At 34.7% G+C, this 18,656-nt stretch overlaps 3 protein-coding genes across 6 annotated transcripts in view; 1 reads left to right on the top strand and 2 right to left on the bottom strand.

Moving 5' to 3' along the window:
- fbln7 (fibulin 7) overlaps positions 1-2,352 on the bottom strand; it is a 50,342-nt gene extending 47,990 nt beyond the window's left edge. For all 4 annotated transcript variants that reach the window (XM_087279837.1, XM_087279836.1, XM_087279839.1 and 1 more), the window contains exon 1: positions 2,105-2,352. In XM_087279837.1, coding sequence (XP_087135963.1) covers positions 2,105-2,176 — 72 coding nt within the window. In that variant the 5' untranslated portion in view covers positions 2,177-2,352. The remainder of the gene's footprint in view (positions 1-2,104) is intronic.
- A 3,842-nt stretch (positions 2,353-6,194) lies between these two features.
- On the bottom strand, positions 6,195-10,395 carry zmp:0000001138 (the record flags this gene model as incomplete). Its single annotated transcript, NM_001098262.2, is given in 4 exon segments — positions 6,195-6,450; positions 6,569-6,850; positions 6,935-7,210; positions 10,223-10,395. Coding segments are annotated over 4 exon segments (753 nt in total). The 5' UTR covers positions 10,296-10,395.
- Positions 10,396-10,466: 71 nt separating this feature from the next.
- Positions 10,467-16,500, top strand: zmp:0000001006. The gene is given in 4 exon segments (NM_001328089.1): positions 10,467-10,574; positions 13,412-13,681; positions 15,519-15,791; positions 16,185-16,500. Coding segments are annotated over 4 exon segments (795 nt in total). The 5' UTR covers positions 10,467-10,522; the 3' UTR covers positions 16,385-16,500.
- The last annotated feature ends 2,156 nt before the right edge of the window (positions 16,501-18,656 follow it).

Below are 18,656 nucleotides of genomic sequence, written 5' to 3' on the forward strand. Positions count from 1 at the left end.
CAAAAATGCTTCTGACATGGTTAATGATGTCACATTGAAGGTCTCGTTATACGCTGGCTCCAGAAACTTGCTTTAAACATCTCAAAGGGATAGTTCACCACATAAATTAAATATTCTGTCTTGCTTTATTCATCCTCTACTTGTTTCAAACCTGTTTGAGTTCCTTAAACACAAAGAAAGATATGATGAAGATTGCTATGAAAAGGATGAAAACTGCCATTAACTTTTATTTGAATTCATTCATTTTCTTGTCGGCTTAGTCTCTTTATTATTCCGGGGTCGCCACAGCGGAATGAACCGCCAACTTATCCAGCACGTTTTTACAAAGCAAATGAACTTCCAGCCGCAATCCATCTCTGGGAAACAACCACACACACTAATTCACATACACAACAGACAATTTAGCCTACCCAATTCACCTGTTCTGCATGTCTTTGGACTGTGGGGGAAACCCGAGCACCCGGAGGAAACCCACGTAAACACAGGAAGAACATGCAAACTCCACACAAAAACACCAACTGACCCAGCCGATGCTCAAACCAGCAACCTTCTTGCTGTAAGGCGACAGCACTACCTACTGCGCCACTGCGTTTCCCTTTTATTTGATGTCAAATAGCTGCTTTTTTTTTTGCAACAATCTTCATAATATCTTGTTTTGTGTTCAACAGAAGAAAGACATCCATAAATGATTATAACCACTTGAGTGTGAATAAATTATGAAGAAATTTAAATTTTGGGGCGAACTATCACTTTAATGTCATTGCATTATATTAGACAGAAAACAATGTTTAAGCTCTTAATGCAAAAAAAAAGGTCGCATGCAAAAAGAGGGCTTTTTCAATGATGATACACAGTATAAGAATTCTTGCTATTTTTTTGTTGAATCAAAATAACTTTTTTAGTCATCTCAACTTACAACAAACTGGCTATAAATATTAAACTACACTTTGTAGAACTAAAAAATTTAGTTTTCAACATGTTTATTTATTCATTTTCTTTTCAGCTTAGTCCTTTTATTAATCCGGGGTCGCCACAGCGGAATGAACCGCCAACTTATTCAGCACCTGTTTTACGCAGCGGATGCCCCTCCAGCCATCTCTGGGAAACATCCATACACACTCATATGCTACAGACAATTTAGCATACCCAATTCACCTGTACCACATGTCTTTGGACTGTGGGGGAAACCGGGGCACCCGGAGGAAACCCACGCGAAGGCAGGGAGAACATGCAAACTCTACACAGAAACGCCAACCGACACAGCTCAAACCAGCGTGCTTCTTGCTGTAAGGTGACAGCACTACCTACTGCGCCAATGTGTCACCCTTTAACCTGTTTAACTAGTTCAAATTTGTTAAAAATTAACAAATTATGATGCAAAAATGTAGAATTGTATTGTTTGCTTTAGAGAGGAAGAAAATGTTCACTTATTTAGTTTTCTGCTAAAAGATTGGAACAGTTGATGTGTTGTGATTGTTTTTAATTCTGTGACTCTGACTAATATGCACCAATAAAACAGAGTTAAACTAAAAGTAACAAATTAGTTGTCATGAATATTTTTATCATATCATTTTTACAATTTACAAAAGAGCAGTTCTGGAAAAAACATGTTTCAATAGTGTGAGAAGCACTTTTATCATCTAAAAATAAAGGTTTTGCTGAAGAAAATTTCTCAATGTATGGATGTAAATCTATATGGATCCATCCATGACAATAAAGAACCTTTATTTTTCTATAAAAATAGTTTAAAAAAATAAAAAACAAAAAACAAGTAAAACAAGCAAAAGGAGTTTATTAATGATATTTATAATGATTAAATCTGACAGTTTGTTGTTATTTTACTGACACCTGCAAGAACTTGAGAAAAAAATAGCATAAATCCACCTCAAAACAGCAGCTGATTAATACACATTGCAAAAAAGTTTGACTTTCAGAATGTGACTAGCTGTTTAAGTGTGGATCGCTGTACAAACTTAGTTAATTAACGCAAAATATCATACAATATATTAAAGTTAATTTAAGTATTGTAGGGAAAGTTTGTCAACCCCTAGATACATACTAATATAGGCTAATATTATGATCATAAAAATACGTGTCTACTCACCTGCGCTGCATCATTACAGTCGTACAGTGATAGGAAGCTTAGCAGAAGAATAAATGTGACTGATAAATTCATCCTGTGTATCGGAGTCCGAGTAAAATCGCAGTTTTTAATCCTCAATCGTGTTTTACTGCTCCAGACTGCACAGTTTAACAGCCGATGAAGCGTGCCTGAGAGGAATTATTAGATAAACTCTTGCAGAAGTCCGTGAAGATGCTCCTGTTCTCGTCATGAAGACACCGAGCGCCTGTGCAGTCGTGATGTCCGATTCGCGATTTGTTCATTTAAAATGATTCTTTCAGATGATTGAACCGAATCGCTAAGCGTGGATTCCTTTTTGAGCGCATCGTTGACGGTACACAGAATCACAATTCTTGCTGCCTATTTTATTTTTGGTTGAATAAAATTAACTCTTTTAGTAATATGAGCTTACTGTTCATCAGCCAAACTGGCTATAAACCTTAATTTAAATTTTGTAGAACAAAAAAAGGGGTGGAAACCTGTTTAACTGATGAAAATGAGTTAAAACGAAACAAAAGATGTGATATCCGATTTCAGAATTGTTCTTTTGAAACGATTCCTTTAGATGATTCATTTGAACTGAATCGCTATGCATAAATACCTCTGTGAGTTCATCCATTCATCAAAATATCTCAGATTTATCCATAAAAGTGCAGGTCTAAACATGTTTAATATTGACATAAAATATAAGACCACACATTTACGTTTTATTGATGCAATTTGTCTTTAAAAAACAACTTTTAAAAAATTGAAGTTGATTTTATTGAAGGCAAAAAGGGTATAAAAGGGCAGCAGGTCCGATTTATGTTTTGGTTCTGCTGCCATCAGGTGTTCAGTGTTGGTCTTGCACACTAAAAATGTCATATTGTATGGCATATCTAATAAAAGGCGACACGGTAGCCCAATGTTATTAGCACTGTCGCCTGACTGCAACAAGTTCGCTGCTTGATCGGGGTTAGTTGGCATTTCTGTGTGGAGTTTGCATGTACTCACCGTGTTGGCGTGGGTTTCCTTAAGGTGCTGTTTCCCCCACAGTCCATACACATGCCCCCACAGTCCATACACATGCGCTAGGTAAATTAATTAAATAAATTGGCTGTGTGTAAATGAGTGTGTATGGATGTTTCCCAATACTGGGTTGCAGCTGGAAGGGCATCACTGCATAAAACATATGCTGGATAAGTTGGCAGTTCATTCCACTGTGGCAACCCCTGATAAATAAAGGGACTAAGCCAAAGAAAAATTAATGAATGAATGAATGAATATCTAATAATAAATATGTTGCTGCCTAAAAACTTTAAGATGAAACAAATGAATTTTAAAAGTTATTTCGACTTACATCAATGAAACAGACTTAAAACATCAAGCTAACATTTGTATAGCTTAAAAAAAAGTTGAACCCTGATTAAAATGAAGTAACAGAAATCGATAATATATATATATATATATTTTTTTACAGTGCGAAAAATAGCATGAGATAAAAACTAAAGATAATTTTGTCCCACTTTATATTAAGTGGTCTTAGTAGTACAATGTAAATATACAATGTTCTTCCTTATAAAGTACAACACTTTGTGTTCACATTGTATTGCACAACACATCTGGTGTTAATGAGGAGGGTAAATTCACATGGTAGTATGTGTAGGTTTAAGGGGGGTTTAAGGTGTAAGGGATGGCTCAGTAGTGTAATTAAATGAATAAATGTAATTAAAGAAATTAATTACAAATGTAATAACATGTCATGTTTTAAATAATTGTGCAAAGTAAAAACATGTACAGTTGAAGTCAGAATTATTAGCCCTCCTAAATTATTAGCCCCTGTGTGTTTTTCCCTAATTTCTGTTGAACTGAGTGATGATTGTTTTAACACATTTCTAAACATAATAGTTTAAATAACTCATTTCTAATAACTGATTTATTTTATCTTTGTCATGATGACAGTAAATAATATTTTACTTTATATTTTTCAAGACACTTCTATACAGCTTAAAGTGACATTTAAAGGCTTGACAAGGTTAATTAGGCAAGATAGGGTAATTATGTAAGTCAGTGTATAACAGTGGTTTTTGTAGACAATTGAAAAAAATATTGCTTAAGGGGGCTGATAATGTTGACCTTAAAATGGCTTATAAAAATATCAAAAACTGCTTTTATTCCAGCCGAAATAAAACAAATAAGACTTTCTCCAAAAGAAAAAATATTATACAGAATACTGTGAAAAATTCGTTGCTCTGTTAAACATAATTCAGGAAATATTTAATAAAATAAATTTAGAGTAGAGCTAATCATTTTTACTTCAGCTGCATATAATAAGTGCATTGTGCATTAAATCAAATGTAAATAATTAAGGCCACTTAATATGAAGCTAAAACGGAATTTTACACACACATACAAACAAACATTTTACTTTAAATGATAAAATAAATACAATAAATAAAATATTAAAAGAAAAGGTTAAAATAAACTATTGAAAGTGTGATATTTATATCATCCTCTGAATACCCAGAGAGTTATACAGTATAAATATAGTTCAGTTTATCGAAGCATCTTTAAACTCAACTCCACTCACTTTATTTCTATAGCACTTTCACAAATCACAATGATTACCAAAGTGCTGTACATAAAACACATAAAACGCATGTAAAATATACATGAAACCAAAAAACTCACATCACATGATTAAAAGCTAAAGAAAATAGGTGTGTTTTCAGTGACCCCTGAAAAGACTCAAAAGTTTGAGCCGTTCTTACAGAGAGTGGGAGATCGTTCCAGAGTCTTGGAGCTGCTACCGAGAAAGCTCTATCACCTCGACATTTTAAGCGTGATCTAGGAACTTGCTAATAGAGACGATCCATAGAGCGAAGAGATCTCACAGGTTGGTGCATAATAATTAGCTCAGAAATATACTCAGGGTGCCAGGCCATGGAGGGATTTATAAACACACAACAGAACTCTGTACTGAATTCTAAACTGGATTGGCAGCGTGTGTAGGGAAACAAGTACAGGTGTAATGTGTTCTCGTTTTTTGTGCCTGTTAAAAGCCTGGCAGCTGCGTTCTGGACTAGCTGCAGTCGCAAAAGAGAGACCTGACTCACACCCACCCAGATACAATGCGTTGCAATAGTCCAGATGAGTAGAAATAAAAGCATGAACAACTTTCTCCAAGTCACTGAAAGAGAGGACAGACTTTAGCTTGGCAATATATCTAAAATAGAAAAAACAATTTTTGACAACCGCATTAATTTGCCGATCAAAGATGACACCAAGACTCTACCGAGGAATGTATTTCCCCAGGAAGCAATGACAGATTGCCATAAGAATCTGAACCTTTTTGGCCAAAAACAATGAATTCGCACTTGTCTTATTTCAGTTGGAGAAAGTTATTTGCCAACCAACACTTCACATCAGCCAAACAATTAAGCAAAGCCTGAAGGGAGGATTGATCCCTACACTCTAAAAAATATTGTTTCGACAAAACAAAACAAATTAACGCAACAGTTTGCATTAATATATTCAAGTTACGACAACATCTGACAAAATGAGGTTCAGACAACAAACTTTATTATGTTAGCCAAATCTTTTCCTCTTCAATCAGAGGCATTTTTACTTAGCATAAACTCCATTTTTTTAAGTTGAGAACTCAAAAAAATATGTTTTCAAATATTTTTTTTAAATTAAAATTGAAAACAAATCCAGTGTTATGTGCGTAATTGCATGTTTTTAAGTTTAGAACCTCAAATAAATTAAGTAACTGTAATTGTTTAATTTTTTTTTTTTAGCAAATTTACTGTTCATTCTTGTATGAAATACATTTCACAACAGCATTTTTGTTTTTCAGTAATATATATATTTTTTATATAAAACAGGTTTTTATTGTTTTACAAAACAAAAACATGTAGTGTTCCATATTATCAGTATAAAAAACAGCAAAAACATCAGTGTGTGGAAATATACAAAACAACTCCATTAACGTGGAAAAATTGAGTTATCAACTCAATTTCTTTGGGTTGCTACAAGTTAAATATTGTTTAAAAGTAATTGACATTTTTGTTTACTTTTAAATTAGCCGAATTTTTGTAGTGTAGATTTTATAGGGAAGTAGATTTGAGAGTCATCAGCATATAGATGGTAATTTATGCCATGCTTTTCACAAATTTTTCCTAACGGAAGTAAAGGGAGAACAAAACAGGACCCAGTATTAAGCCTTTAAAGTTGAGAGCAATGTTTTCTTTTCAAAATCAGGGTAGATGTCCCGATGCCCGACATGACCCCGAGAGCCGTTGTATAAGCCCAGTATGGATGTGATGTTGATGATGAAAACTCAGGCCCTTTGAAAAGAGCAAACAGCTGTGTTACTCTCATTCTATAACACATAATGAGAGTAATATATAATGTTGTTACTCTCATTATGTAACTTTATAAACACAATTTGACAAACAAACTCACTCCACACTGTGATTTTGGGTTCAGACATGCTGCTGTGTCTGACTTCACATGTGTACTCGTCTCCAGTCTGTGGGGTGATCTTCATATACTTGAAGACTCTGAAGGTCCAGTCTTCCCCATACATTAGGTCAGATGTCTCTAGTTTTGCAGTGGATTTTTGGCCATTTAGGAAAAATCTTATATCAATGTCACCAGGGTAAAACCCGGTAGCATAGCAGTAAAGGACATTTGCTTTTCCTTCTTCTTCAGGAAACTCAGCATACATAATGACTGAAGGGCGTACTGTGGAGAAGAGTGTACTTTGGTAAGTGACAGAGATTAACTTAAAAACATAGGCAAATCACTGGTAAGTGCATGTAAGGTTACCAAAAAGTGTCTTTGAGGATTTTGTTTCTTTTTTAAGTTTCTCCAGGTATTCGGTTTGTCGATGAAATCCCTTATTCACCTCTCCGAGGCAGAAAATGCTTTCACGTTTCTCCAGAACTGAAAAGCCAGCACTTGCAGTGGGATTTAAGGCAAATGTGTTGTTCGCTTTGTCAAAGTGTGCAAATATGGCGTCGTTTACTAAAACAACCACTGTCTGATCTATGGAGCCGTTTCCCATCACCCTTGTGTAGGCCAGAATATTTACTGTATGGTAATCTTTAGAAGAAAAAAAGCAAACATCAGTAATAAGTTAACATGAAATTACACTTTCAGGTGCACACGAGTCCTTACATGTGTCAGAAAAGTGAGTATAAGCAGGAATACACTGCTTGACCAATTCATACGTGATTTATCCATTACGTGCTTACCATGGAGTTTGTGTTAACAGCACACAGAGACTGACTTTAATTTGGCTATATTCTAGCTACAAGCTTCAAGCATGGCAAAGTCGCTTGAGTCTATGTGTCCTGCAACATTTGAATCACATCCAGATAAATTAGCCTAAATCTGAGGTAGCGCTGCTTTACAAAACTAATAACTTTATATATTAAAAACACGCATTATTTTACACAACTACAAACAAACTTTTTTAAACACATTTGTGTTAATTATTTTACCAATGATGCAGTAACCAAAATGCCAACACAACAGCACTGGTCTGCAAAAGCACGTCTCTCTGCTCCGCAAGCACCACAGCCACGCGACTCTTTACCTGGCTCTGCGCCAAAGCAGGTTAATACTTAGCATCTGATAACGTGATGAACAAGAGTAAACATTCTAAGCACACCAATGTGATCGTACGCTTCAGGGAACAGCCGGTGCTGATCACATCAGTGTAATCGTTCGTGTCAAAGGGTTAAAAGTGTGTTCATTTTTTTTTCAATCATTATTTAGTATTCCTCCACATACCACTAGAAGGAAGCCTGTGTACCACTAGTGATACGCGTACCACATTTTGAGAACCACTGCTCTACAGAACTAGAAACATTTTTGCACAGGCCTATCTAAAGGGTTAAATCTGCCAACTGATGATCAAATATAAAAAAAAAATCCACATTTTACTTCCTCTCAACAGGGAAAACCAACAATAAATACTGTTAGAAACAAAGGTACAAACCCTGTCACTGGATGGTACCTTTTTAAAAGGTACATTTTTGTTCTTAACAGGTCTTTAAAGGTACATATCAATACCTAAAAGTACAAATCTTTGTCTCAAAGTACCTTAAAGCAGTGGTTTTCAAACTGTGGTACGTGTACCCCTAGTGGTACGCAGGCTTCCTTCTAGTGATACGCGGAGGAATCACTGAATAATTAAAGTAAAAAAGGAACACTTTTATCCCTGACACGTACGATAACGCTGATGTGATCAGTAAATTTATTTTAATAAGCTAAACCTTTCATTTTATTTTCAAATTTCAAATGTTTGTTATGTATTCCATCTTTTTAAGCTAATTTCCTCCACATATTTGTACGGTTGCTGAGGGCGTATCCCGTATTTTATATCCCAGTGTTGACAAGTTTAGTTTAATCTCTTTTCTGACACAAATAGCCTACTCTAACGTGCAGTAATCATATATAATTTTTCAATTTAAATATGTAAATCCAATTCATACATCTAAAATACAAGCTAATGTTTAGATTATAAAGACATACAAATAAGTCATATATACATGCATCATATATTTCAAAATTTATCAAAAAGAGTTTATTTATGAATATGATGACATAAAGCTTGTATTTATGAGGTCTAAGGAACATTTCCATGTTTTGTTGAATAGGCTAATTTTGATAATACTTTACAATTAAGTACAGCAGTTTTCTTTGTACTTTTTAAAAACAGTGCAATTTTTTATTAACTTTTAGAAGCACATTTTGATTTAAATGTTGACGCTTTATTTATTTTTACCTGTAAGCACAGTACAGTGTTAATGTTCAAACCATTTATAATGTTTGAAGTGGTGACAATAATAAATATTCATTATAATAAGAAATATTCTGCCACATTTTTGAACTGTGCAGTGCTGTAGCTGTATGATTAGGCCTACTACGCTACGGGATTTTAATACTGGTCATTATGGTGGTAGTTGGAGAAACAATTTTTTTCTGACGTGTTACTTAATGAAAATTTTGAGGACCACTGCCTTAAAGTGAACAAAAGTGAACCATAAAATTATTAAAGTGTACCCTAAAGGTACTAATGTCCACCTGTGTGGTACAAACATGTACTTTTTGAAAAAGTACTACCGCAGTGACAGCTTTTGTTCTGAGAGCGAAGAATGCATGATTATATGCTATCATGGCTTTGCAATCAAAAGATGCAGTTATAATGGAAGTCAATGGGGCAAAAACAGCCCCTAACATAATGAAGGGTAGTCAATTTGAACAATACACAGGGGTTAATTTTGTTCAGATGTTTTAAAAAATGTAAAACAAAGATGAATGCTAGTTTGAGAACTTGGCACATACAGTGGAAGTTAGAATTATTTGTCCCTTTGTTTATTTATTCCCCGATTTCTGTTTAACGGAGAGCAGATTTTTTTCAACACATTTCTAAACAGAATAGTTTTAATAACTCATTTCTAATAACTGATTTATTTTATCTTTGTCATGATGACAGCACATAATATTTGACTAGATATTTTTCAAGACACTTCTATACAGCTTAAAGTGACATTTAAAGGCTTAACTAGGTTAATTAGGTTAACTAGGCAGGTTAGGATAATTAGGCAAGTTATTGTATAACAATGGTTTGTTCTATAAACTACCGAAAAAAATGTAACTTGAAGGGGCTAATAATTTTGTCCTTAAAATGGTTTTTAAAATATTCAAAACTGCTTTTATTCTAGTTGAAATATAACAAACAAGACTTTCTCCAGTAGAAAAAATATTATCGGACATACTGTGAAAATTTCCTTGCTCTCTTGAACATCATTTGGGAAATATTTAAAAAAGAAAAAAGAATTCAAAGGGGGCTAATAATTCAACTGTGTTTCCATCCTATTTTTTAAAAGATTTCTCATCATCTTCAACATACTTTTAGTTTGTTAACAAATAGTTTATTACATATAAAAAAGAAAAAAAATACAAGAAAAAAATGAAGCTGAATTTCAAAAATCATTTCCTCTTAAAACGTTTCATGTAATCTTCATTCATTTCTGCGTCCTGTTGTTTAGACTCAACTCTTTCTGTTGCAGCATAGTAAAAGACTAAACGTTCTGAATTGTTTACCTGTCCATGTTATGATGATGTGTGGATACAGCAGAAGAGTTAACAGAGATGCTCGGACAGTGAACACTTCCATGTCTGTCGTTGAAAAGACTCGTCTTAAAGCTGTATAAAGAACAATTAGTTCCGTTGTGCTGGTAAAAAGTGGTCTGTTTCAACCCAAACTGTAGATCCGCTTTCACTTTTGTTTTTACTGCTGTGCTATCGTCTTACAGGACCAGCAGGATTTTCGTTGTTGTTGTAACTTGTTTCATTTTTAGCTTTTAGATAAAGCAAAGCATACGCGGAAGGTGCCTGAACAAAATGCTGGCTTTTCTCTTGATTGTTTCTTTTCATGAAGTCATCCTTGGCGCAGGTAGGACTGTCCTTAAAAATGAATGTAACTCTTTATTTACACAGTTTACGCGCTCTTTTTGCATTTGTTTATATGTTTAGATAAGGCTGTGCAATATGATAGGCTTTAGGTATTGTTTCGAAAAAAATAAATAAAACGCCAATAATTTCAAATTGTTTATTTCGTGGTGTCGCAAAAAACATTTTTCGGTAATACATTCTCTCGATTTAACCTGGTATAAGCGCACTATTACACGCCAATACGGGGATGCAGACAGACGATTATTTATTTAGCGATATATTGTTTATTTTATGTTGGAACTGTAATCGTTACTTGAAAGTGTTTTATCTTTTATTAATATTGGTTTTATATTTCAAAATGTTTTACTTATATTGTAAAAAAATTATATATATATATATATATATATATATATATATATATATATATATATATATATATATATATATATATAAATTAGATTAAAATTAAAATGTTTTAAAATTATTTATAAAATTATATATATATATATATATATATATATATATATATATATATATATATATATATATATATATATATATATATATATATATAGGTGGCGCAGTGGCACAGTAGGTAGTGCTGTCGCCTCACAGCAAGAAGGTCGCTGGTCCGATCCTCGGCGTTTCTGTGTGGAGTTTGTGGAGTCTCCGTTTTCCCCCACAGTCCAAAGACATGGCACAGGTGAATTGGGTCGGCTAAATTGTCCGTACTGTATGAGTGTGTGTGTGGATGTTTCCCAGAGATGGGTTGCGACTGGAAGGGCATCCGCTGCGTAAAATCTTGCTGGATTAGTTGGTGGTTCATTCCGCTGTGGCGACCCCGGATTAATAAAAGGACTAGGCCGACAAGAAAATGAATGAATATATATATATATATATATATATATATATATATATATATATATATATATATATATATATATATATATATACAGCCGAAGTCAGAATTATTAGCCACCCTTTGATTTTTTTTCTTTTAAAAATATTTCCCAAAGGATTTTTAACAGAGTAAGGAAATTTTCAGTTTATAAAATTATCAGACAAAATCAGTTTAACTTGCCTAACAATAACTTGCCTAATTACTCTAACCTGCCTAGTTAACCTAATTAACCTAGTTAAGCCTTTAAATGTCACTTTAAGCTGTATAGAAGTGTCTTGAAAAATACTTTTTGTCTTAGATTATTTACTGTCATCATGGCAAAGAAAAATAACTTGGTTATTAGAAATGAGTTATTAAAACTATTATGTTTAGAAATGTGTTGAAGAAATCTTCTCTCAGTTAAACAGAAGTCAGGAGAAAAAATAAACATGGGTGCTAATAATTCAAGGCGCTAATAATTCTGACTTCAACTGTATGTATATATATATATATATATATATATATATATATATATATATATATTTATATATATATATATATATATATATATATATATATATATATATATATTTATATATATATATACATATATATATATATATATGATACATTTGGATTTATGTGATAGACGTTTGTGAAGGCTCATAAGTCTTAGTATTTATGCTGGTAATCTGAAAATTGTAACATCTGTTTATTATAAGCAGGGTTTATAGCAGCATTCATATGTTTAAAACCAGAAGTCTAATTTATCCGAATATAATGACAGAAAGATTAAATATTAGAATGTGTACATCATGAACAGTGTCGTAATTTGAATTGTGAAAGTTATTTTTGCATTTTCAAAGATTGAGATTGTAACATTACTTTTAGTGCTGGGCAAAGATTAATCGTGATTACTCACATTCGAAATAAACATTTGTTTTGACAATATATGTGTGGGTTATTTATTTAATGTGATACACACACATACATTTTTTTGTTATATTATTTAATTAATTCATTTTCTTTTCAGCTTAGTACCTTTATTAATCAGTGGTTGCCACAGCGGAGTGAACCACTAACTTATCCAGCATATGTAATGGAAAACAGTATGGAAAACACCCATACACTCTTGCATTAACCAGCTTAACCAATTCCCATATAGCGCATGTGTTTGGACTGTGGGGGAAACAAGAGCACGCAGGGGAAACCCAAGCCAACAACAGGAGAACATGCAAACTCAACACAAAAATGCCAATTGACTCGAACCAGTGTCTTTCTTTCTGTGAGATTACAGCCTCATATATATATATATATATATATATATATATATATATATATATATAATGCAAATATAAATAAACAGTTTTTCAAATATATGCATGAATGTATTTTTATATATAATAAACATACACAGCATACACATGTCAAAAAGCTTATTTTAGAAAAGTTTTTTTTTTTTTTTTTTAAAAGCTCCACTTTTTACCCATCATGTGTGGCGACACAGTGGCGCAGTAGGTAGAGGTGTTGCCTCACAGCAAGAAGGTCATGCTGGTTTGAGCCTCAGCTGGGTCAGTTGCCGTTTCTGTTTGGACTTTGCATGTTCTTCCTGCGTTCGTGTGGGTGCTCTGATTTCCCCCACAGTCCAAAGACATGCGGTACAGATGAATTGGGTAGGCCTAATTGTCCGTAGTGTATGAGTGTGGATGAGTGTGTGTGGATGTTTCCCAGAGATGGGTTGCGGCTGGAAGGGCATCCACTGCGTAAAAACTTGCTGGATAAGTTTTCAGTTCATTCCGCTGTGGCAACCCTGGATTAATGAAGGGACTAAGCTGACAATAAAATCATTGAATAGTACTGTTTACTTAGAAAAAAATATTGAAGTTCTGTGCATACTTAAAAAAATATATATATATGTTTAAAATAATGTCAATGTTATGCTAATTGTTTTCCTTTAGACGAACATGCATTCCAGCAGTTCATTGAGTGTGCGTTCAACAGCCAAGGGCAAGTAGACCGCTCATGGAGATATGGGTATGATGGCAAAGACGTCATGCATGTGGATTTGGCGACTGAAACTGTGGTCGGGACCAGTGAACCTGGCAAACGTTTAGCAGAAGAACGAAAAAGCACAGAGTACATTAGGAGGAAAGAAGAAAAACTAAAGATTGTGTGCTCTGCTGTGAAAACTGTCTTCCTAAAGTCTAACAATACACTGTCCAGGGCAGGTAACTACCATTAATAGATTTATAATGAAAAGGAAATACAAAATTTTTTAACAGAACAGATTTTAATGGTGCTGCAATAATGAGCAGTGTTGGTGTAATGCGAGTTACGTATTAATATTTCTTTTCTAAATAAATATGTATTACTTTAAAGAATGAAGTAATAATATTTAATGTAAGTTACTTTTTTAAAACATGTAATGCGAGTTACTTTTTAGATTGTTTAATTAGCTTTGAAAAAATTCATTGCTGAATTAAAATTGTGCAGTCACATTGAATCACGCACTCATTGAGAGACTTTGCTCCCTGAGGGAAACAGACAGAAATAACATCTTCATTTCTATCTGTTCCCTGTTCTGTTGGGAGCAAATTCTCTCAATGGAGAGTGATTTTACTTTAAAAGTACAAAAGAAGCAAAAGCATTGCTTTAAACTATCAACAATTTGTATATACAGTGCAGCATGCATAGCCAACAGGACGTTTTCAGAAGATAACATTATTATATAATAAATAATAAATCAAGTTTATACTGTGCGTTGTTAATTGCAGAGCTCCACCTAAACAAAAAAAAAAAAAAGCCCCTGCCATTTCTAAAAGACATCAAGCCTTAGCCAGGTAAGAAAAAGTAACGCAAAAGTAACATGATGCCTTACTTACTATAATAAGTATGAGTAACACAAATAGTTACTTTTTTGTGGGGTAACTCAATACTGTAATGCATTACTTTCAAAAGTAACTTTCCCCAACACTGGTAATCAGGGGCGGATTTGCCATTGGGCAATTCTGGCAAATGCCAGAAGGGCCGGACCATTATTTTAAACGTGGGCTGGTCAGTTAAAAAAAAAAAAATGTATTGTTTTTACTTGTAGGCAGCTTTTATCTTTTGCAAGATCTGAATATTATGATGATGATGATAGTAATAATAATAATAATAATAATAAATAAATAAATATTTAACAATTCCCCCAATTGGTGATGGCAGGCTGGTTTTGAGAGGGGACCGACCCAATCAGACGTTATGCAAACATAATCAAAATCTGGCAAGAATATCAAACAAACAGTAAGTGCAACACAAGCCTAAAAAGCCCAACACGGTGCCTAAAAGCTCCAAGAAAGCAAAAAAGGGACTCTAAAATCAGACGCTGGAATAATTAACTAAAATAATTTCAAAAGGATTAAATAAGGCTGCTACATCGGGGGACAATAGTGCAGTAGTGGAGGTAAGAAGAAAGCGGAAAATATACTAAAAGATCACTAAGAAGTCACTATACTAAAATATACTAAGTAATGTTGACACCATTCACTACTTCTGACAGTTTTTGACAGTAACCTACACTGTTTAACAGTTGTAAGCTTAGCGCAGAACTCCCGTACATTTTAAAATGTCATTGTCAGCAGATAACGTGGCATTTAGGGTATACAGACTGCTGTATGCTACAACTATCAATATAGTCTAACATGCAAAAAAACCTAAAGATAGCCATAGTACTGCAGGAATTTGTAGTGAACTCTGAATACATCTAGTCTTTAAAGTAAAGCATAAGATACATGCATACATCCTTAGGTAGAGGCATGGAGAATGACAACGGGTTGTTTTTTTGTTTTGTTTTGTGTGGTAATGTGGGCTGGTGTGGCTACAGTGCCAGGGTTGAATTTTCGTCCCAGTCCACCCCTGCTGGTAATGACTAATTAAAAACTTTTGGTTAACATATTGCAGTAATCCTATGCCTTATAAATCTGTAAATAAAAATAATCTCACTCTTTTCCTAATTGTTTTTCGTCCCAAAATGTCATTCCACACAGAAATAAATTTGACTTGGTTTTCCTTCCTTTTATGCAGCAAAACCAACAGTGCTTTTATTGTCTAATGGAGGTCAGGGTCAGGAATATCTTAAATGTGTTGTGCGTGGCTTCTATCCAAATGTCATCCGAGTGCGTTGGACCCAAAAGGGAAAGCCAATCTTTTTCGGTGTGTCGACTACTGGAACACTTCCTCACACTGACGGCACGTTTCAGATGACCTCCTATCTCAGCCTCGGTAATATGACAGCCCATGGTGTTACCTGTGAGATTGAACACTTGAGCATTGATGGGAAACTGAGGAAAAACTATGGTAAGCTGCAAAAATAATTTGGTAACACTTTACAATAAGGTTCATTAGTTAATGCATTTACTAACATGAACTAATCATGAACAACACATGTACAGCATTTATTAATCATAATTGAACATTTACTAATGCATTATTAACATCCAACTCCAGGCTTGTTAACATTAGTTAATGCACCGTGAGTAACATGAACTAACAATGAACTATATTTTCATTAACTAACGTTAACTAAGATGAACAAATGCAGTAGTAAATGTATTGTTCATTGTTTGTTCGTTAGTAAATGCATTAATTAATATTAACTAATGAATCTTATTGTAAAGTGTGACCAATAATTCAAATGAGCTTAATGAAAAATGACAAAACTCAAACTTTTGCTCTATTTCTTTGTTTCAGGGGATAATCCATGGATTCTGTCACAAATCACAGTGGCAGTGGTTGCTTTTATTCTTGGATTTGTGTGCACAATTGCGGTAATATTTGTTTGGAAAAGGCACCAAACAACAAAATCACATGATGATGAGACAAATGGCGCAAGTGACGAATCAGAAGCATCTTTATCTTTGAATGTAATGAATATTTCTCAGGAAACATAAACAATTCTTCTTTTTCTTCTGATTATGGGCACAGACAGACTTTATTTTTATAGATGTGTATTAAGATACACCTGATTTGTTTCTCAGTGAGCAATAAAATACTATTGTGATGCCTGAGCTTGTGGATCACTGCTTTGGGAGTTTATATGTTGTGGAAATGTATTGTGCTTTTAATATTGCAGTTGAGAATACGTTTATTCGTTCTCTGTTAAAATAGGTAAAATACCCCAACATACAACCCAACTATAGGTTCTTATAGCACCTTCCCAACTTTGGGTTATTTCAACACAATATATTGGGTTATGTAATTTAATCCAATGCATCGGGTTATTTTTGATTAAATGTTGTTTTTTTCCATTCTGGTATTACTATTGATACTAGTACTACTATTTTTTTTTTAATTATGTCTGTGTAAATAAATAATATACAATTTTCAATAATGAAAATGTTTTATTTCCATTGCATTTTAGTTCCAGACACTTGTGGTAAAGTAAATTAAGAATCACAAACAATGAAGAAACAGAACAAAGTGCAGACAGTTCTAAACTGTGCAAGCAGAAAATCCTCTGTTGATGGAGCAGAATATGGAGCTCTGTGTTCTGTAGAGGCTGTCCACCCATGCCACAGCCATGTCACCCTGCAGCCCAAGACCGGTTACTCACTGAAGCTAAGCAGGGCTGAGCCTGGTCAGTACCTGGATGGGAGACCACTAGGGAACACTAGGTTGCTGTTGGAAGTGGTGTTAGTGAGGCCAGCAGGGGGCGCTCAACCTGTGGTCTGTGTGAGTCCTAATGCCCCAGTATAGGGAAGGGGACACTATACTGTCAGTGGGCGCCGTCTTTCGGATGAGACATTAAACCGAGGTCCTGACTCTGGTCTGTGGTCATTAAAAATCCCATGGCACTTCTCGTGAAAGAGCAGGGGTGTAACCCCGGTGTCCTGACCAAAGTCCCTCTATCGGTCCTTACGATCATGGCCTCCCAAATATCCCCTTCCATCGAATTGGCTCTATCACTGTCTCTCCTCTCCACCAATAGCTGGTGTGGGGTGAGCACACTGGCGCCGTTGTCCTGTGGCTGGCGTCGCATCATCCGAGTGGATGCTTCACACTGGTGGTGGTGTGGAGAGACCCCCCCTCATGATTGTAAAGCGCTTTGGGTGTATGGCCATACACAATAAATGCGCTATATAAATACACATTACATTACATTACATTACACCCGCTGCAGCAGCTTCACATCTCCCAGCCTGACCAGGCTGGAAATGGCTGGAAACCAGCCTGGAAATGGCCAAAACCCCTCTAAAACCAGGCTGGTCAACCAGCTAAAACCAGCCAACCAGCCTAGGCTGGTTTAAGCTGGATTTTTCAGCAGGGGTGTATTACTCCGCCCACATACAACCAGCAAAATGCAGACACTACAGATCTAAAGTTTAAAAAATGCACGCTCAGCTGTTTAACTGTCAGCTTATGATTTGAATCCAAGGCGGAAGAAAGTAGTTTGAGACTCAAAAAGGGTTTGAGACTCTCCATGTTTGATTTTGTTTTTATATACACAATTATGCCGTCAAACTGTTTTATAAACGCAATATCACACTTGTAGCAGTGCGATATGGCTGTATATCGGCACTGGTGGGGGCACTAAGGCACTCGGCCTGCGTCCTCGTGCCAACACACGCCTCCCACCAGTGCCGATATACAGCCATATCGCACTGCTACTCTTGTGATATTGCTCATATATATATATATATATATATATATATATATATATATATATATATATATATATATATATATATATATATATATATATATATTAATTACAAGAAATTTACATATGAAAATTATTCCAAAATCGAATACATCCTTATAGCTTTTTTAAACATCTTTTAGGGTTTTAATACAATGCTTAAGATCAATTTTAAACAAATACATCTTAGGTTTCTCACTTGACCGTTTTTGCTTGTGTAAATTGTATTTTGCTATACATAATCATCACATTAATCACCTTTTAATATAAAAATAAAACATTTGTGAAATACGTCAACATAAAACAAGTGCGTCATCCTGAACTGTAGGACCAACGGTGTAAGTGACATCTTCATTGACCAATAGATGCGCAGAAAACCGCCCTTGCAGTTAGGCGCCAGTCCTTCAACCAATAGCGGAGTGAGTCATTGTAACAACGCGTCGGCGGAGAGATCGCTGGTTGGCTCCGCTCGCAATCTGGGCGGATCCATTAGACTTCTGCAAGATCCTCGCAGCCATTTTCAC

Source organism: Danio rerio, chromosome 13 (genome assembly GCF_052040795.2).
Source record: "Danio rerio strain M-AB ecotype USA chromosome 13, GRCz13ab, whole genome shotgun sequence".
In the NCBI taxonomy this organism is placed as follows: Eukaryota; Metazoa; Chordata; class Actinopteri; order Cypriniformes; family Danionidae; genus Danio; species Danio rerio.